Source organism: Pseudogymnoascus destructans (assembly GCF_001641265.1).
Source record: "Pseudogymnoascus destructans isolate 20631-21 unplaced genomic scaffold scaffold_16, whole genome shotgun sequence".
NCBI lineage: Eukaryota > Fungi > Ascomycota > Leotiomycetes > Thelebolales > Thelebolaceae > Pseudogymnoascus > Pseudogymnoascus destructans.
In genome coordinates, this window is record NW_020167535.1 from 516,835 (window position 1) to 537,389 (window position 20,555).

At 48.4% G+C, this 20,555-nt stretch overlaps 8 protein-coding genes across 8 annotated transcripts; 2 read left to right on the plus strand and 6 right to left on the minus strand.

Moving 5' to 3' along the window:
- Positions 1–619: 619 nt before the first annotated feature.
- VC83_05926 (uncharacterized protein) lies at positions 620–1,312 on the minus strand (the record flags this gene model as incomplete). Its single annotated transcript, XM_024469533.1, has 1 exon — positions 620–1,312. The coding sequence occupies one exon, from the start codon at positions 1,310–1,312 to the stop codon at positions 620–622; it is 693 nt and encodes a 230-aa protein (XP_024322382.1).
- A 1,177-nt stretch (positions 1,313–2,489) lies between these two features.
- Positions 2,490–3,207, minus strand: VC83_05927 (uncharacterized protein; the record flags this gene model as incomplete). The annotated part of the gene is made up of 2 exons (XM_024469534.1): positions 2,490–3,026; positions 3,106–3,207. The coding sequence occupies 2 exons, from the start codon at positions 3,205–3,207 to the stop codon at positions 2,490–2,492; spliced, it is 639 nt and encodes a 212-aa protein (XP_024322362.1).
- Positions 3,208–3,470: 263 nt separating this feature from the next.
- Positions 3,471–4,509, minus strand: VC83_05928 (uncharacterized protein). The gene is made up of 3 exons (XM_024469535.1): positions 4,318–4,509; positions 3,939–4,191; positions 3,471–3,871 (listed from the first exon to the last, which is right to left on the minus strand). The coding sequence occupies exons 1-3, from the start codon at positions 4,420–4,422 to the stop codon at positions 3,609–3,611; spliced, it is 621 nt and encodes a 206-aa protein (XP_024322341.1). The 5' UTR covers positions 4,423–4,509; the 3' UTR covers positions 3,471–3,608.
- Positions 4,510–7,710: 3,201 nt separating this feature from the next.
- On the plus strand, positions 7,711–9,228 carry VC83_05929 (uncharacterized protein; the record flags this gene model as incomplete). The annotated part of the gene is made up of 5 exons (XM_024469536.1): positions 7,711–7,737; positions 7,790–7,941; positions 8,166–8,545; positions 8,631–8,783; positions 8,855–9,228. 5 exons carry the CDS (start codon positions 7,711–7,713, stop codon positions 9,226–9,228), a joined length of 1,086 nt encoding a protein of 361 aa, XP_024322340.1.
- A 3,049-nt stretch (positions 9,229–12,277) lies between these two features.
- Positions 12,278–13,440, minus strand: VC83_05930 (uncharacterized protein; the record flags this gene model as incomplete). Its single annotated transcript, XM_024469537.1, has 3 exons — positions 12,278–12,614; positions 12,664–13,082; positions 13,135–13,440. The coding sequence occupies 3 exons, from the start codon at positions 13,438–13,440 to the stop codon at positions 12,278–12,280; spliced, it is 1,062 nt and encodes a 353-aa protein (XP_024322367.1).
- Positions 13,441–14,657: 1,217 nt separating this feature from the next.
- On the plus strand, positions 14,658–16,257 carry VC83_05931 (uncharacterized protein; the record flags this gene model as incomplete). The annotated part of the gene is made up of 2 exons (XM_024469538.1): positions 14,658–15,005; positions 15,055–16,257. The coding sequence occupies 2 exons, from the start codon at positions 14,658–14,660 to the stop codon at positions 16,255–16,257; spliced, it is 1,551 nt and encodes a 516-aa protein (XP_024322368.1).
- Positions 16,258–16,453: 196 nt separating this feature from the next.
- VC83_05932 (uncharacterized protein) lies at positions 16,454–17,254 on the minus strand (the record flags this gene model as incomplete). Its single annotated transcript, XM_024469539.1, has 1 exon — positions 16,454–17,254. One exon carries the CDS (start codon positions 17,252–17,254, stop codon positions 16,454–16,456), a length of 801 nt encoding a protein of 266 aa, XP_024322500.1.
- A 1,185-nt stretch (positions 17,255–18,439) lies between these two features.
- Positions 18,440–19,101, minus strand: VC83_05933 (uncharacterized protein; the record flags this gene model as incomplete). The annotated part of the gene is made up of 2 exons (XM_024469540.1): positions 18,440–18,826; positions 18,889–19,101. 2 exons carry the CDS (start codon positions 19,099–19,101, stop codon positions 18,440–18,442), a joined length of 600 nt encoding a protein of 199 aa, XP_024322501.1.
- Positions 19,102–20,555: the final 1,454 nt, after the last annotated feature.

The window sequence follows — 20,555 nt, forward strand, 5'->3', positions numbered from 1 at the left end:
CATTCCCTTCGCTCAACCTGCTCAAGAGATACTCGTTCAGCTTCTGCTCACTTTCGAATAAACTCGAACAAACTTACACCCCGACACACGTTTCTTCGATCTCTTCGCTCTCACAAGTGAGTTCAAGCATCTTCAAATAGGTTCAAAATTAATTGGATTAGAATGTGTTCATTCGCTACTCATACTGTGGAGGTGAAGGATTCCACAGGGAATATGATCCAGAGAACCACCAAGAGGGGCGAAAAAACTAGAGATTGTCAGCGGAAGAACTGCCCTACCTCCGATAAATTCTCAAAGTAACTGTATATTACCCAACTATTGTCTATTTGGCGACTAGTAACTGACAAGTGCTCAGCGAAGATAAACTCCTCAACTCCGTACTGGAACAAAGGGACAGAGGAAAGAACAGCAAAAAGATGGCAACGGATAGGATAGGCTGAAATGATGTTTTGCAATTACAAGTTGTGTTCAACACACGAATAGTTTAAACTTCAACATACTCACTTTGTAGCTGAATGATTAAAATACTTATATTTGATTTCATCATCCATATCTGAACCCTGTGAACGTCGTTAACCCAAACCCGTGCTCCTGGGCGCTGCAGCCTCCCTGATAGAATTTATGATAGATATCTGTCAAGTTCTTCTATACCCGAAGAGTCAGTAAAACCTCGTTTGGCCGGAAGAGGTCCGCCAATCATGGCGCAAGAGTCAAAGTCGACTAAGATTGCGATCTCATTCGACTGAGTCGAGAACATGACATTGGATGCTTTGACGTCGTTATGGGCAAGGTTGAAGCGTTTAAGATGGGCGATGGCTGCGCTGATCTGATCAACGACAAGTGCCCTGTTTATTGATGCGCCCCTTGACCTCCTCTCTTCAGCAGTCTCGGCATAGCGCTGAAAGCAGAGGCCTGCAATCCGACCTTCTTGCATATAGCATCCTAGATATCTAGCAATATTTGGATGGGGGTTCTGCATCAAAATCTCGCACACGCGAGCCTCTTGAAGGACCAAATGAGCAAGAGAAGGAGTGCCATCGTATGCAGTGAGACGGGGTTTCTTGACATAGATGTCAGGACTGGTGGGATTGTCGCAGACGGTGACATCCCCCTCATGAAGCGGCCAAATGTGCTCCTTGAGAATCTTTCGGGGGCTGAGGGCATTGAGGCTTTGGGTGTCGAGTTCAGGTTGGCGCTCTTTGGACTGACATATAAAGTAATCTCCGCCGTCTTCAAAAACGATTTGCGTACATAGAAATTCTGGTGGGTCCGTATCAAAACTCCACTGCTGAGCTGATTTCGCTACCTCCATGTTGTACGAGGATCCACGATAGAGTCTGTTGATAGAAGGCGTTCGAGGTTGGAAATTCGCTTAAAGGACCCCTACAGAACAGGTATATAGGTATGTTGGAGCGTTTTCGTTGATGGTCGAGAATGTTACAGCTATGCTGATGCTTTGCTGCCAGGCCACAACTCCGCGTGCTTGCTTTCCTGTGCAGCTTTCCACTTTTGAGAAGACACTCCCTAACACAGGCTGATCCTACGTGCTTGCGTCCGTAATCTTGTCTGTGGAGACTATTGGTGAGGAATTGCCCGTCTAGAATGGCGTTTCGAGTTGTAGTTATTTGGGGTTGCCTCCTATTGAACTCCGCTGGAGTGTGTGTTCCATTAGTGATCATCATTACTATCAAATATATAAATGGTAACTGCAACATACCTACACCATACTTGAAGAAAGCTGTAATTCTGTGGAGACGAAGAAGACCACAGACCGAGGAGGTTGTCTTGAGCACGCGGGCGGCGGAAACGCATCCCGCTAAATGAAAGTTGTCAGAAAAGGATGGTATGGCGCGCATTTTGTGGCTGAAAATCGCCTCGAAACAAGTCGCTGAGCCTCAGATTCCGTCACGATTGTCGTGCCTCACGTTGACCATGCCAGCGCGAAGTTGACACTTAGGCTTTCCCAGCATGATTTCTATAAATGGAGTCCAGTTCATATCGCATATTCTCGGGATCGAGCTTCACATATGCATTGCCTTCAGTTTTACAATTTAGGGGCCGCGCATGCACAGATCCATGTTCACGGCATATGCGCTGTGATGGAAACGGTGGAAGGTCAACGTTCTGAAAGTTTAGTAGAGTCTCTGCCTGTGGTTCATGACTCACAAGAGGTGGATCATAGAGCAAGTGACACGAAACTGACACGAAATCATCGCCTCGCCTCACCCCGCTCACCCTGCTCACCCTTGCTCACTTCACCCCTTAAGGCGGCAAGGGGCTCACCCACTAGGCCGGATGTCACCAACTGAAGTAAAAAGCAAGTGGCCACGCCCGTCGCGCTCATCCTCGGCTCCGGCCCACGAGTCGGCGCTGCCGTCGCCAAGACATTCGTTACCTAGCGAACAACCTCTCTTCGATTAACCCCATCCATCCATCACGAGTTTCGAATAGATGCGCATATCAGCTTCAAAGCTAGGCAGATTCACCAACTAGGATACCGAGCAACTTCCTCGAAAGCCCGCATAAGAATCATCATTCATGGCTTTTCCTCTCGTCTCCGAGTCGGGCAAACGTCTAGCGAGGAAAGTCACCATCTCATCGAGTTCATCGACTGAAATGGGAACCTCGTCTAGAGACTTCAACCCCTCTCGTGTAGGATATGGCGATTTGTCAAACAGCAAACGGAGACCCCATCGTTGTTTAAACTTGCCCTCGTATCCAACCCAAAGATTGGGTATAAAATTTCCCTTTTCGATCGCGGCCGTGAAAGATCTTGTTCGAAAGGCAGCCTCTGAAAGGTAATGCTCATTTGGACTAGGCCAGTTTGGCAACCACCCAGTTAGAGAATTTGCCACGCTTGTGTTAAGCGTGATCTCGAGATTTAGTTTGCCTAGGAGTTGAGGCTTTCCATTCGCTGTGGTTTTGGTTTCGGCAGTCTCAATGGCTTCATCCGATTTAGGTAGCGGGATGCTCTTCCATTCGAGGTTGACGGCGAAGATATACGTCATATCTTTCACGCACCATAGCTTTTTGATTACATGGTCAGCTGCTCGTGCACGAGAACATTTGGTAATTTGGCGCTAGGGTTTCACAGTCTGTACACACCTCGCCGGTCCCGTCCTTGTTGAATTTGATGAATTTACAAACGTACGGGTCAAACGACCACTTGTCTTGATCACAAAGAATCGAGCAAAGTGCTTCGTTCATATCGCCAATGTCCCGGTTGTTAAGAAGTTGGAAGACTTTCTACTCAATGAAAGAAGAGAAAGAGCGAGAGGATGTTAACTAACGTTCGGACTTCTTCCGTGGATAAGCGTCGCGTCTAGTCACGTGGCGTAACGTGTCTTACTCATGCGCTCGGTAAGACCGGCTATTGCCGAGCGCACGTCTAGCCTTAGGCATCAAGGTCACAACTTTTCATTTTAAAACTACATTGTTTTCACATGAGGCCAGATAAAACAAAGAATAGTTACACCAAGGTTGAATTAAGACAAGAATATTCATATCGAGTGCGAATGGAGACAAGAATATTCACATCGAGGTCGAATGGAGAGGACGTATTCCCCCAAGCGTGAGGACATTGTTCACCCTGATGAAGGTGACACTATCTACGGCACAGGGCCTTTGAGCCCTTGCCAATTCCTCCAGTTTATCGTTCCGTACGCAGCTTGAAGGGCTTGCCAGGCCGGGCCGTTCGACTTCGCTGCGCACTGGACTGATATGCTCAAAGGATTACTAGAGCTAAGCAGCGCTGGCGGAATAAGAAACTGAGTTTTTTCCTCGCTGCCATAGATCGGGCTGATCAAGACAGTATTGGCCGTGGTGTAGCCCCTTCCACCTACTGTCATAAGGAATGCGGGACGATTGGGGACTTTGGAAATCCAAGGGGTTAGCATGAACTCTAGCAAGACAAGTTAGGCAATTTCGATTTTACGAACCTCCTTGCGTAAACCATAGCGGCTTTGGAGACTCATCAGTCGTCTCTTTCGGCATATATACTTTGTTGATGTTGTTCCAAGCAGTGGAGTCAGCGAGGATAGCGCAGAAATAGCCATTAGCCTCTCCGGGCCAATCCCCCAAAACGGGGGACAGGTACACACCCTGGCCCAGCTGGTCAGAGCTGCCCAACTGTCGCACGGTCGGCACCTCCCATTGAATCGTGCCCTTACTTTGGTATTTGGCGGCTTGGTCCTGTGATTCAAGTTAGCAAACAACGTCTATGCCTTTGCGAAATGGTGATGGAAGAACACTTGATATCAAGTATAGATGAACGATTTTATATCGAGGAAACGATGATAGGAAAAAGAAGTAACGTACCGCACCGACAGTTCTGTAAGCAATTGGGATTGCATTTATCTGCTTCCGCAATACCGAAGCAGCAGTGCAAGCTATGAAAGCTAGCCAGAGCGCTGGAAACATCATTGCGAGACAAACGACACAAGAGAAATTGCAGAAAGAGAAGAGTAAAAACGAGGGTGACGAGAGAAGTCTTCTATCAGAATCGCCAACGAGCAAATGGCGCGTCCGTGCTCTGTCAGTAGGGTTAGCGCAAATAATCATAATAATCATGACTAACTTAACGTACATGTATAGCGAAAGCGCCAAACAAGCGAAAGCGCCAAAATGATGCGGTGACCAAACCCCCCAACTAAATGTTAAATTCCTCAACAACAAAACATGCCCCATAAAAACGATGAAAGCCAATTAGTGCTAGCTATCCAGGCTATGCAAAGCGACCTAAAGTTACGCCTTCGAGTTGCTGCTAGGATCTATTCTGCGGACCACCGCAAGCTAGGTCGTCGTCTAGAAGGTGTACCTTCACGACGCGATATCCAAGCCAACTCACGGAAATTAACTAACCTAGAGGAGTCCGTCCTTGTTCAGTATATACTCGACCTAGCTGCCAAAGGGTTTCCTCCTCGGCTGTCTGTTGTTGAAGATATGGCAAGTCGACTACTTGCAACACGCGACGCGTCACGCGTTGGGTCGCGTTGGGCTTCAAACTTTGTTAAGCGGCGTGTAGAGCTCCAGACACGCTTTCAGCGCAAATACGACTACCAGAGGGCTAAGTGCGAAGATCCAGAAGTTATTAATGGCTGGTTTGAGCTTGTGCGTAACACAATTGCGAAATATGGTATCGATGAAGCAGATATCTACAACTTTGATGAGACTGGGTTTATGATGGGCGTTATCTCAACTGCTATGGTTGTAACAAGCTCAGACGGGCGGGCAAAAGCAAAGAAGGTACAGCCTGGTAATCGGGAATGGGTTACAGTAATCCAAGGCGTTAGTTCTCAAGGTTGGGCAGTACCACCATTTATCATTGTTGCAGGCAAAAACCACCTTACATCTTGGTATGAGAATAGTGGATTTTCAAGCGATTGGGTGATTTCTGTTACTGAAAATGGCTGGACTACAAACGAGAGAGGCATGGATTGGATTCAGCACTTTGAGAAGCATATAAAGGCCCGGAGTGTTGGTGGTTATCGCTTGTTAGTCCTTGATGGTCATGAGAGCCACCACTCAGATGAGTTTGAGGAGTACTGCAAGGAACACAACATTATTACGCTTTGTATGCCTGCTCACTCTTCTCATCTACTCCAGCCACTTGATGTTGGCTGTTTCAGCCCGTTAAAGCAGGCCTATGGTCGGCAAATTGAAGATATGATGCAGGCTCATATTTCTCATATTACAAAGGATGACTTCTTTCCTGCCTTCCACGCTGCATTTAACACTACAATGACGGAAAGTAACATTCGAGGCGGGTTCCGAGGGGCAGGGCTTCTTCCATTTGACCCTGAGAGAGTGATATCTACACTTGATCTTAAGTTAAGGACACCAACGCCTCCAAGCTCCCGCCCAGGTACTGCTCAACCTTGGGTTTCTCAGACACCAAACAACCCAATTGAAGCTATGTCACAGTCTACATTTATTAAAACTCGGATTTCACGCCATCAAAATAGCTCTCCAACCTCAATCTATGCAGCTGTTGACCAGTTTACAAAGGGTGCATCGCAAATAATGCATCAATTAGCACTGCTAAAGGGAGAGAACCAAAACCTACGACAGGCAAATGAAGTACTAAGCAAGCGCCGGAGAGCTAGGAAAACACGACTACAGCAAGGAGGATCACTTAGTCAACAAGGGGCGCAAGAGCTACAGGATGAGAGGGATGTTGTGCAGCAGGTAGAGCAGGAAATAAGGGCAAGCCGTGGTCGGAAGCCAAGGGAAGAAACCCGTGCCCGTCGCTGTGGCAAGTGTGGTGAGACTGGGCACAATGCGCGCACGTGTCAGATTGTAATAGACACCTCTGAGGAAGAGGACTCCGAGTAGTTTCAATTGATTTCTAATGTTGTGGTAGATTTATCGCAATGTTTGTCGTGAGGGTAGATAATTTTGGCGCTTTCGCTTGTTTGGCGCTTTCGCTATACATGTACGTTATTCAAATAGTCAAATATTATATAAGCATGAATATTCATGATTATGATTATGATTATGAGTTTTTGATAATCATGAATATCCACAGGGTTAGCACAAATAATCATAATAATCATGACTAACGTACTTGACAAGCGAGTCGTATTTGCATGCGAGTCGTATCGCGACACACCAAATCCGCACTTTACGGATACTAATGACCATAATGGCTCAACCGCAGCACACTCAGGCTAGCCAGATTGAAGGCCGAATTGATTTAGCTATTCAGGCCTTCCATCAAGGCTATTTTAGCAACCTCAAAGCGGCTTGTACAACCTACGACGTGCCATACACAACTGTTCGCGACCGTGTTAACGGACGCGTTGCTCGACGCGATTTATACAACCCGCAAACAAAAAACTTAGCAACACAGAGGAGTCAACACTTGTCGAATGGATATTATCTATGGAGGAACGAGGTCTACCCCTTAGATCTGAATCTGTACGGCAAATGGCAAATCTATTACTCCAAAAACGGTCTGATGAAGTCTACTCTACCCCTCTTACAGTTGGCCAACGATGGGTTTACAACTTTGTAAAGCGCCACCCTTTCCTCCAATTAAAATACACCCGCAAATACGATTATCAACGGGCAAAATGTGAAAATCCTACAGTTATTCGGGATTGGTTTCGACTTTTACAGAACACATTGCCAAATATGGGGTTCAAGAAATGACATCTATAACTTTGACAAGACAGGATTTCAAATGGGAGTGATTACAACCGCAAAAGTGATTACGGGTTCTGAGCGGGCCCATAAGCCAGTTTGTGTGCAGCCAGGGAACCGTGAATGGTACCGTTATTGAGTCAATTGCAGCAAGTGGGTGGAGTGTGCCACCAATGGTTATGGTCCATATATCAAGTTGGTATATGGATACCTTGCCTCGAGATTGGACCATTGCAGTTAGTAACAACGGGTGGACGAACGACTCTTTAGGCCTTACCTGGCTTACGGACGTCTTCCAGAAGTACACAAAAGACTGTACAAAGGGTGTTTACAGGCTCTTGATTCTTGACGGGTGGACGAACGACTCTTTAGGCCTTACCTGGCTTACGGACGTCTTCCAGAAGTACACAAAAGACTGTACAAAGGGTGTTTGATTGTGTTGTTCCTGGCTCATGTGGCGGCGCAGAAGGCGGTGGCGATGGCAAGGGTGACCCTAATGACAAGTGTGAATCACCCGTCACAGTGTCAGCCTGCACCTACATCGTGAGCAGCTTCAGTACTGCACCAATGACCGACTATTCAACTACGACAACGGTAAGGAATTCGTTCCCGGGATATATTGTTACGACACTAATGTTGGTTACAGACTTCGTGCTCAAGAACAACTACTTGCGATGGGGCAGATACTAAAACGACAGAAACTGCAGGAGCGTGTTCGTTATCGCTGGATGCTGTATTTTCCAGCGATGCTTTTGCTGCTGGTACAATGGTATCCGGAACCTTGGTTCCAACGGTTCTGTATGTAGCAGACCCTTCAGGATCAACGGGATCCCCTAGCAGCACGACGTCCAATTGCGATGCGTGCTATTATCTGAATAGCAACGAGGTCTTATGTTCGGAAGTCGCCGGATGTACGCCGACTGTGCTTCTTGGTAAGTCAATAACATGTTCAGAGCTGTTCCTATGAAGTTGGGTTCGAATTTGAATGGATGAACGTAATGCTAACAAAGATATGTGCACAGGATTCGTGATGACTTGTTTTACGAATTTGAAGTATATAACATCTACGGTTGGGCGACAGACGGCGGCGACTCCTTACATAACCAGGAAAAAGGCTGTGGTGCTTTAACAGGATGGGATTTTATCGCCGCTACTTCCAGTTCATCCGCATCTGCTTACTTCAACCTGCCATTCCTCATCAAGACCGGCTGTGTCGAGCGCGCCATCGTATCAGCTGGTGGGCCTAAACTGTCGTGTCAGTACCAGGACCATACGTACGACAAGAGAGACGTGCCGGCGTCAGTGCTACCCAGCTTGCGTCCGGAGACCGTGACACCCAACTACACGTACTCGACGACATTCACGTCTGCACCTGCCTATACACCGATGACGTGGGGCCCTGGTAATACGGTTACCCTGACCTGTTTTCACCTCTCTCTCATCGTCTCTGATCACGACAAACACCGTAATCACAAACGCCACTACAGTACCGATTCCCGGAAGCGGACCAAAATCGACTTCTGTATCATCCACTACGACGACAACAACCAGTTCGAGCACCACGACATCTGTCACAGCTCCTGGGCCCACACAGTCAGGAATTACCAGCAACTGTGATCGGTATTACGTGGTCCAACAAGGTATGTCAGTGTCTAATAACCACAACCTCCATGTCAATATCTCCCAACAGTAGTACTAACCTTTAAACCAGGTGATTCTTGTGCATCCGTCGAATCCAAGTTCGGCATCAGTTTCGCCCAGCTCTACGCCTGGAACCCCGCCATCGGAAGCGACTGGACCAGTCTCTGGCTCGACGAAGCTTACTGTGTCGGTGTTTCGGGAGGTTCCTCTACTACAGGCACTACATCTTCTACCACATCGCCGGCTGTGACAGCGCCGGCACCAACACAATCTGGTATCACGGGTTCTTGCACACAATACTATGTCGTGAAATCCGGCGATTCGTGCGGAGCGGTCGAGTCAGAATTTGACATTACATTCTCGCAGTTCTATGCGTGGAACCCGGCGATCGGAAGTGATTGTACGAGTTTGTGGGTTGATGAGGCTTATTGCGTTGCTGTGTAAAGCATTTGATGGAAATCGTGGTTTGATCGTAAATATGTTAATGACATGAGACTACAATTTTTGATCTTACGTGATGTGTACCGCATGAAGTGCCCTATGGAAGCCCATTCAAGAGACGGTCTCGGCCACCTGTTGAGGTCATTCATGTGCGTTTTGTATGATACCAGGATGCGTGCGTTAATGCAAGCACATACATGTCTAGCATGCCGGCTATGTCTCGGCGAACACGGTCACAACATCTAGTGGGAAATTGTCAGGTTAAAAGCAAAGGAGGCAGTTCATGGATCCTCAAAGATGAATACGCAAGTAATTGTCACATACGACCATAGACTCAAGAGAACTGGGCATCCCGTCCGCTCTGCCATACATAACCTTGAGATCGGTGGATTAGTAGTTGGGTGGGTGACCACCAGCGAATACCCACTGTTGTATGTTTCTGCTATTTTTTTTGCTATTTCGTTCCGTGATAACAGCCTCTCTTATACTACGACAATCAATTAATTGTCACATACGACCATAGACTCAAGAGAATTGGGCATCCCGTCTGCTCTGCCATACACAAGCTTGTAATCCACTTGGTTATTACTCTCAATGGTGCCAATAGGCATAGCGTGGAATCTGAGTCCCTTGCCGCCTTAAGGGGTGAAGCGAGGGTGAGCAGGGTGAGCCGAGGGGTGAGCAGGGTGAGCAGGGTGAGCGGGGTGAGGCGACGCGACATTTTCGTGTCAATTTCGTGTCAATCTCGTGTCAATTTGGTAATAGTACCGGAGTGTGGCCGTTTTAGCTTACGTACCTTGTTCAGGTGCCTTGCTCTTATTTTCCATGATCCACCATGTGTGAGCCATATCTGAGCCACGTAGTCTAAGCCTCAAGAAAGTGCAGAGGTGCCACAGGAAGCTAAAGCGGGTGACGACATTATGAAGTTCACGTGATTTGGAGATTTGGGGAAGGAGCCAAATATACAAAACCAACGACATTCGAACTTCTCACACAGGCATGGCAATTCCTTCTACTTGATCTCATTATGCCCTGCACTACCACGAGGTGAAAGCCATCGCAGGCTCCTGACATTTGTAGCGTGGGCACCCTCCACTTGGTTCGGGCCTCACTGAGGGGCCGCGTATCCACTGATCCACCTAATATACGTAGAACTACAACTGTTCTTCACGCCCACTCAAAATTGGAGCGCTTTGAGAAATTCGATCCTAAAGATAGCTCAGGTCATTCTCATCTATTATTGGCAATAAAGGCCGTACAGCTTGTGATTCTAGCCCTAAGAATCAGGCAGAATAAGGCACGTATATTCTGACGTATTGGGTGTAGTTTCGTACAGTACAATAGAGTAGCTTACGGGCCACGGCATAAGTAAAAGCCGTAGCCCCATAGCTGGGAAACCACACTACCTTGACATTTTCGTCACGTGGTTGCTTGGATAAATACTCGCAACCTGGAACACTCGGCGAACATACTATACCCCTCCATTTGAGCTAAAAATTGATAGGACTACCACCACATTCACTTCTGCCCCCGAAGGAGGCTACGCTCCTCCCATCTAGACAACGCTAGAGGGTTAATGAAGAGATAAGGACAATGGAAGGGTCAGTATCGGAGAGGAGTCGCAAGAGAGAGAGAGCTGCCCACGTGAGGGAGCAAATGAAGCTCACGGATGATGGCATAACCAAGATGGAGCACCATGTTCAGCTTTCGAACTTGTGTTGCCTGCTTTGCCGGGATCGTGTTTGTGTTTCAGAAAATTCCTTTGCAGGTATGCTTCTATTCGAATATTTCGATATTTTATTAACGGAAATAGTTCTTGGGTTTGGCTTAGATTACAGAGGTCACACACTAGCCTTTAAATTCCCAGACTACGGCTATCCAATTCGATATATCACTGTTTCATATGGTGGCGAAAAGAAAAAATGGCGTCTCTGCCGCCATGGGCGATGCCCTACCTGTCGCCGGTCTAGATAGGGATATTTTCTACGCCTTGACCCCGTGAGAACATCAATAGATAGGCTAATGCTATGGGATACACCGACACCCCCAGACCAATTCACAATTGTGAATGATGGACTTTCCAAGCCAATGCGCATGAGATGTATAGTAACAGAGCAGTGTACAGGAATCAGTGTTTTTTGCAACGGGCGAAAAATATATGGGATCTACGCTCATAAGGGAAACAGATCCTCAGCCGCTGATATATATAAAAGACTATGCCGCTATCGGAAGGACTCACTCATGTGGATCTATTTTCCTCTGGCTCCAAATGAACGAATCCATGAAGTTTGGATTCGTCGACGATACGGTCCTCGCAAATTGATAACTGATATCGCACTCATGGTAAGAATCAGGCTTCCTACCATTTTACCCCTCCTAATTGTGGCAGATAAGAACTACTCTTGACAGAAGCTGCATTTTTGGACCGTGTCTCGATCCACAGACAGATGATTCCGTGGAGACCTGTTTGAGCAAAGGTCAGGTCTCACACCTTATTCACGAGGATCCAGATGACGGAGACCCAATCCTTTGCTTTGGCCAAACATTACCAAACGATGTCCAATTAGATGCACCGGAAATTCTACAACACCCTCCAAGTTTCCACAATAAGTGGGATCTTTTCCATTCCTGCGCTTCGTTAGAAAATGTTGAACAAGTTTGCTTGTTCTTCGATGAGCGTGGGAGCGACCTCAACAATCTAGACAAGTGTTGTTTAGGATTGTTATTGACGTACTCGAGTGGTCACAAGGAGACATTGGGCCAGTGTCGCGTAGGTCTGTCCTCAACAGCTACAATTGAACATCCCACTGGTCTTCATTTTGCAGAAGTCACTTTTATAGACGGCAAAACCGGGGTTATTGTTCGCGTTGCGTCAGACAATGTGGGAATCAACCTGTCTAATAAGCGCCAATGGCTAAGCACGAAAATGACAGGCATAAAAACATGGTGGATCAATTCCGAAAAAACAATCCCGTGTATTGAGGAGGAAGATATATAATACTCTGCACAACTATTAATCCATAAAGAAAACCTTGCGAACTTTGCATCTTCTCTAAGCCTTTCCTTTTCCTTTAGCTTTTGGAAGAGCATAGGTATAATACTGTGTGCCTTTACTGCTGGTATACACCACACAGGAGACGATGGCACCTTGAACCGCAATCGTGGATGGCCGCCAGTGCTTTTTAGTAGTCTGTCGGTTCTCGAAGCAAAAGAAGACCTCGCTGGGGCGAGTCATATGCGACACAACTTTCCGAGTGACGTCAACATATATCGCCGTCTCGCTGTCCAACTCCGCTACATGCCCTGGGCTTTCCATAGTATTGTCCCCATCCACGTCTTCCTCGTCGCCGTTATTGTCTTGAATACCGGGCACGGTATAGACTTGCGGTCTAGATGTGGTAGTATAAAGAGGAGGGTTGAGTGTCCCTGGGAGGGGACGGGATCCATAAGAGGGGCTGAGGCGGGGTATCCGCTATATTCGACTGGAATTGAGAACTAGGCCACTGAGCTTGAGGAGGGTTTGGGCTTATAAAGCCTGTTGGATTCGCCGGGTACAATGAGCTTGGTTGCATACCAGAGCCATATGTGAGCTGGGTCGCTGGCCCAAGATACTGGCTATTTGCCCCGACCGGGGGTTGCGGTGGTCTCGGAGAACAGTTGCTCCTTAGTACTTGAAGTTTGTCGGCTGATATCATATCGTTTTGGATCATGTAGTTGAAACCGTCCCCTGAGCTCTGTTGCCATAGTGCCGTTTGCTTCGATGTATTCTGTAGGATCGGAGAGACCTGCTGTGACAGGCACCATAGGAAGGAGATAGTCATCGTTCTTGGTGATATACCAAAGGCGAGCCGCAGTCCCTATAGTGGTTATAGCATACATCTCTTCCCTGCCAATCCCGATAAGATGTACCATACAGGCATTATAGGCTTGGTGCTCGAGTTCATCGACTTCGGTCTGAGAACAATTTTGCTTCTTTGCCTCGAAAAGTGCGATTATTTGCCAACGATTAGATTTCCATCTTTCGATACGAAGATCTACCCTGCGCCTATCTTCCCGATCGTCCGTTGGGGGTTGCTGAGATGAGATTGCCCAGTCATCACCAATGAAGAATTGCCCCTTGAGCACATACTCCCAGAACCTCGTTGCAGCCCACTCTGGCCTTGTCTGAGCTGTCTCCCATAACGATCTGGTGCGCTGGTTGATTATCAGACTCATGCTTCCTAAGGTGGTATATAAATATAAAGACCGAGAGTAAGGTTGTCGAGGATACGCTGCTGAAGATGTTTCCACAAAGATTTTGTAGTAGAGATATCGAGGCAAAGATATCGAGCAGAATGTAGTACAGTATATGGTATTTTGGCAGATTCATTCCTTCTAACTAAACATACAAGGCAGTCATATCGAAGAACAAATCTAGCTCCCATTAACGGAAGCTGGGTAGCAATGTAGGAGGTACTGCATGCATATGTATCTTCTCATGCAAAATGAGAGCTTCTACCATGTAAGGTTTTATATCTAATGTCGCTTTCTGATGTACTTAAACATAGCCATGTTGGCGCCAGCCTTGTCAATAACGTTTTCGGTCGCCTACAGCAAACAGGAGAGCTCCAATAGTCGGAGGCCACGTCGATTGAGCACCACAGAGAATTAGGCATCCATTCGCACCGTGTTCCCCCCGTGGGGTTAAAGATCCCAGTGTATGGAGAGCAGCGTGTTTCTCCACACCCTCACTTTTAACAAGTGTTTGAGGCTGGGTTACAACCGCGAGGATGGTAAGATACGACGGTAAGGGTGCGAGGCGGGCACATTAGAAGGCTGGATGTGGTCAGACTGGTTGTTTTACAAAATACAGGGTGAGTGGAACACAGACATTCCGCTTCCTCTGCTCGTCTTCCTACCGAATATAATGGGCCCATGATTGACGCCTAGAGAAGATGGGGACACCTGGAAGCTCTCGCTCGCGCGAAAGTTGACGCCGCCTCACTTCCGTCTTCTGCCGTGGCTTGATCACCAGGCACAGAACGCGCAATCTGCTTCACGTGATAAAACAAAGGTACTGATTAAGTAAGAGGTATTAAAAATGAATATTAGTCTAAAGGATGGTAGAGATAGTGAGGAGAAGAAATGCGCAAACTGTTCAGGAACTGTATTTACCTATGCTCGCATATTATGATTGAGATGGCCCGAACGTCTGAGGAAGCGTGGAAGCTAACGTTGCTATTATGAGAAGTGGAGTGTGCTTCATATGTCAACGGCGCCAACTAGTGGTTGGATTAGAGGCACCAGCCTATCGCCTGATCCACCAGTCAAGTAGCGGCAATCGTTATCCGTTCGTCTGCCTCCAAACCGCCCAACGTTCTCTGTACCTCCACGGCGAAGGATAAAACGACAACCTCGCACATTACTTCTGTCAACATGGCAAGCACCCAAGAATGGTTCTTCCGCAAAGTCCATCTAACCGACCGATTACTGCGCACCCGCAAAAGCGTCGAATCTCATCGCTTCTTATTCAAACGGCAGAGGACGACCTGCATCACCCGTCCAAAAAGCAGAAACTTAACTATCCAGCATTTCCACCTGCGCGATTTTGGGACTCTCTATCGAGGATCCCTCTCACACGAAACGCACTACGAGAATTGAACGAGAGGAACGCAAAAGCCTGTTCCAGCTCAGCAGATACTCGAAAACTTCGAAGGCGTGGATCGAATTCCCACCACCAGCTGACCGTTCCGCAGCGTTTCGCAAGACACGGCGGCCCGGATCTGAGAGATCTGAGAGGAGTATGCGGTCATCCTTGTGCGATTGCACACTCATACTGACACAGAGTAGTACCGGATACCAACGGGCCCGGAAGACGACATGAGTCCTAGACCGTCGAGTCTTGGGCGTCGGAAGAGAGGTTCGCAGTCGCCGACAAAGAGGGGCTCGGATTCACCATCCAAGAGCAGCGCTACCCCGAATACGACAAGCACAAGGAGCACAGGACCATATGATCGTGCATTTCAGCAGCATCTGATCGATCATGACATATTCCCTAATGGCTATGAGTATCCAGATGGTCATACGCCACCAGAGCCCGAGAATATGGACGAGATAGTTTATGCACTGGGTCAACCCAGAGCCTCTCTCTCGCCAAACAAATTCTCAAATGAAGACTTCCGAAAGTTCAAGCGCGCAGACACGCATGCCTCCAAGGAGAGAGAGGTCACAACAAATGTCATCCCAGTCGTCGAAGGAAACATTGGCGATAGTAAATGCGTTGCAGGCGAGATCCCATTCACGAACCTAGACTATTTGACCGATGGTACTCTCGTACCTGGCAATCCCGATCTGTACTATGGCGCACGACCCGAACAGGTTGATCAGAACATTCGCAGAGAGCTTGCGCGTCGGATTGTCCCGTCTACCCAGCATGATCTCCCTGTCGCTCCAAACTTCTTTCTCCAAGTTAAAGGCCCTGACGGATCTTTGGCAGTTGCGTCCCGACAGGCAAGCTACGATGGTGCCTTAGGCGCACGAGGTATCCACAGCCTGCAGTCATTTGGGGTGTCAGAGCCACGATACGACAACAACGCATATACCATCACATCAATATATCATGGGGGCCAGCTCAAGATGTACACTAGTCATCCAATATCACCTTCAGTACCTGGGGCACAGCCCGGAAATGTCATGACGCAAATTAACACGTGGGGCTTGACTGGCGATGCCGATACTTTTCGAAAAGGGGCTGCTGCATACAGGAATGGCAGGGACTGGGCAAAGCGACAAAGAGACAGCGCGATCAAGCAGGCTCACGAGAACGTATCACAGCATACGGCAGTTGCATCGTCACTGGAGGATGGCCCAGGACCGAGCTTTACAAGTGAAGGGTCTTCTAACGAAACAATTGCCAATAGCCAACAGATCATCCTAAACCTCGATGCCGACTTGCCACCGTCATATGAGTCCGACACTTCCACAGATGAACTATCGGAGGGATTTCATAGCCTCAAACGCCGTCGGTCACACTCTCCACGGAAGAAGCTGTAAGGGAAAAAGGCCAGGCCACTTTGTCGTATCCTCTTGAGTAAGATCGCAATAAAACGGTTACTGCGAATCTTGCAGACCCAACTATAAGCGGGATCATATTCAGAGTTGCTTTACAGCCACTCTTGACTGAAAAAATTTAATGAGTTCCAACCTAGTCTTAGTGCATACGGCACGTAGTATACAAACCATACACCTTCTACGGCCACAAACAACTCGCATACGCTGGGTACTGCTTTGAATACCCATACACCTCACTTAGCTCATCATTTAACAGATGCGGGCCCTTCAGATGATCCCTCTGCTGCGCAAATACGTGTCTAACCAGCGCCACATTCCATGCAAAACTCGAGTGCCCCACGCCCACAAACTGCGACGCACGCAGCATAACTAAGAAATCCACCATCCCTTGCTGATTCCACGACAGTGCCCCTAGCTGCGCCGCGTCCTTAGCGCCAAGTAGATCAAACTTTGTGGAAACAGTGAAGTTTTTCTCTGCCGCCTCGTACGCAAACTTGGCTACTTCCTCCTGGTCGCCGGAGGCGACGTACATACGCTTTAGCCCCGATGCGAGGACTTGCTTGAAATAGAATTTGGCCTGCGTCTCGTAGCGGGTGTAGACCCAGTCTTCTGCGGGCCAACCGAGCTGGGCGTCATGCTCGGTGCGGAGGTGCGCGCCAAAGAAAAAGTTGGGGAGGATGGACTGGGAATGGTCAAGGACATAAGACGCATTAGCGGCGAGGGCGAGGAGCGTTTTAGTGGCCAGGATGCGAGTATTGGCGCGGAATTTGAGGAGCTTGCCGAAGGACAGGGCAAAGTTCTCGCCGTCGCTGTATATGGGGTAGGTGAGGTATGAGCGCTGAAGTTTGACGATCATAGATCCCTCCGGTGAGGGCCCGACGTGCTTGCCGAGCCAGGTGTGAGGGGTGGGGCGCGTAGGATGTGGGGCGGGGCCGTACATGGCTTCGCTCATGGAGGCGTGGCGGAGAATTCCCTCCATTTCTCTGGGTGCGCTATTCCCGTTGGCGGGGCCTCCTCATCCAGCGACTCAGGGAGCAGGGCGATTGGATCATAGAATACCTCCCCCTTCAGATCCTGGATCTGGTCATACACTTTCAACCCGGGACAGGACAGGCGCAGCGACTGGCGAAAGTGCGTGGTGTCGAACATATACTCCATGCCTGTCTTGATGCCTGTGCGGATCTCGGCACTGTTAGAGTCATTGCGCAAAACGATGGGTGGTTCTACGAGAGCGGCACCGGCGATAATGGCAAAGCGCACGCAGTTCAAAATAGAGTTGCGGATGTTGCCAATGCCGCCTACGCTCTCAGAGCATGTAAATACGACGGCTGGGTTCCACTGGGTGTCGGCGCATATGCCGCGAATGGACTCAGAATCAAGAAGCGGGAAGTTGAAAGCATCATGGGGTGAGGTAACGTTGAATTGTGACTGTTGGGGCTGGAGGTTTAGGAAATTCCGGGTCCTGTGGATGAGGCCGGCGATAAGTTGAAAGTACAGAATGATGCCGACGCCGAAGGCAAAGAAAACGGCAATGCGGGGGAGATCGTCAAGCCGGACCATGGTATCATGCTAGAAAATGAGTAAATGACAATATGTCACAAGTTTCTCTTCGTTAGACAGAACGTTGTTCCTGGCGTGGGATACGATTAACTCATATTCTGCTTTTTGGCGCGGTAGTGTACCTGGATCGTGGATGCGCGGCCCTTCACTAATTGAGGGGCCGCGCATCCGTGAATCCGTGATATTTTTGCGAGGAAGACGGTCCGCAGCCCGAACCACGGCTGGTGCTGATCAAGACTCACCAAATTGAGGGGCCGCGTATCCACGGATCCACCCAATATACGAAGTACTGACGGACGCACTGCTCTTATTCCGATTCAAAGGGCTCCAGGACCTTGTCGTAAAAGCCTAATTTCCCAGGGTCAAGGTAGACCTTCACGGCGTATGCCAAATTCTGGACGTCATGATTATCAAGAGTTGTCGACAGCATGTTATCAATCTGCTTGGAAGCTTCAGCATTTGCCACCTTCTCCATATATTCCTTCCGCTCTTGCCACCTTCGCTTTGTGTCCTCATCTAAGGGCTGACCATTCTCATCATAATTCCAAGGTGCGTCCATAGGGAAAGGCACCGTTTCCAAGAAAAGTGGAAATTCCACCAACTTTCAAGGTACAGTACACGCACCTTCCCAGTCGATGACACCAAGTATCTTGTAACTCTCGTCGACAATAATATTGCTATGAAGAAAATCCGGATGCCAGAGGGGAAACGGTCCATTATCGCAGGAAGAAAGTCGACTGGCTACTGCCTTCATCCTGCGAGGGAATTCTGAGATCGACGAAAGCACCTCGTTCACTAGCCCATTATTCATGCTCTTCCGAATTATATCGCTTGATTTCGGGAATTTGGCTTTGGCTGCCCAGGCCTCGAAGAAGGCTGTTTCAGTGTCAAACGGTCCACCTAAATCCGGCAATGGGCCAATATCGTAGCTGCCATCTGTGCACTTGATAATAGTCCCTATCCTTGACAAGCGTACCGATGCCATCTCTACCTGCAATAGTGCTTATCAGACAGATGCATGGCGTTATTTAAAGATAATATCAGAATATTTACCTGAATCTGGGCCACCTCGTTGTAAAAGGTCGTCTTGTGTTGAGGAGGAATCTCGCCGTTATGAGTTTCATAACCACCATCAACGTCCATGGCGACATTCCCAGGAAGGAACTCCATCAGGATGAATGCGACTCCAACTGGATTACTGTCGTTTGTCTCGTATCCAAATACCCGTGGCACAGCAATGTTTGATCGTTCTCTGAGAATTGCCATTGCATCTACCTCTCCTTGCAGCTTTCTAGCCCATCTTTCTGTCGACTTACACAGTTGAATCCGTGCGATCCATCGAAACTGGTTGTCGAATTCAAGCAGGCGAACCAGGTGAAATTGGCCATTGGTGATATTTGGGAGTATTCTGCATTTGATGGAATTGTTAAGAGATGAGGCGTAGATCTCCAAAACAACCCTATCAACTGTCTTGTGAAAGTATCTAATCAATCAGCTGTAATAATCTGCAACTACTGTGACGGCGGGGTTTTTACAGGATGCGAAAAGGGAAAAGGGAGGAGGTTCGACGGCTGAGCACTGTCACGGCAGGGATAGTGGTGAATGCGACAGGAATGGCGACGGGAGACGCCAAGGCTGCTAACGGCGCAGTAATTTTGAAAGGCAGTGTCGGACTGCCGGTGGGATAAGCATTGAAAAAACCGTTGGACCCATCCGAGATCCGTTTAGGGCTGGTTTTTGGATCGTGACAGTCTCCCATTAAGAATTAATTATGGGTCTGGCGTCATCGCGCATCGCCGGTGAGGGAGATCGCGGCAGATCTACACCCAAGCATCTCGGCAGATTTATTGGCGATTCAATGAAGTGAAGTTATAGTGCACTGCGGGCTTTCGCCTTATATTGTAGTATACATAATGGGTTATTATACTACCTGATGGGTTGAGATACTGTATATTATGGGATGCGGGATGCGGGATGCGGGACGGGATGCGGCGAGGAGGATGTGGGAGGAAGTTAAGGGAGCGGGATGCTAGTTCGTGGTTGGTTGACCATACGTTGAAAGTGTGGTAACGACGCAAGATATGACCACTAAGGATGAAGTTACAGAATGTCACTATCACCACTATTGCCCACCCCCATGCTAATGATTCAGTCATAGAGCCTAGTTATCGCCACTCGCAACGCCTAATCCAATGACGGCTATCAAGTGTCAGTTCCCTAGTCATATCTTGCGCTGGTCTAACAACTGCCAACTCCTAGAGTGCTCCTAACTAAGGGGTTAGCCCTCCCTTGGGATCGGCTTAGGAGTAACCGGAAATGGAGCACAAATATCCGAAGCATATACTGAGAACAGGCCATAGGACCAGTACCGCCGACAAGTCGCTCAAGACCCTCCTGGAAACAGTCAAGCCTAACATCGCAACTGAGGCACTTCCGGGGACATCGTCATAACAACCGCTTTAACCCTAGTGCATCCTCGACCTTGCCACGATCCTCATCGAACGACGTTTTGCCCAGTCGCTCGCAGCATTAAGAAAGTAAAAAACCACCAGACGCCGACGTAGGCACTGCCCCGGCGATAAACGAGTTCTACTCCTGTTACCTTTCCCTCCTTTGCCTCTCCATCAATGAGCTCTGTCGCCATCCTCCTCGCCTGCGGTACTAGCGACATCGTTAAGAGTCTCGTATAGATGGAGTCCATGGCGACAGATGCGGAATAA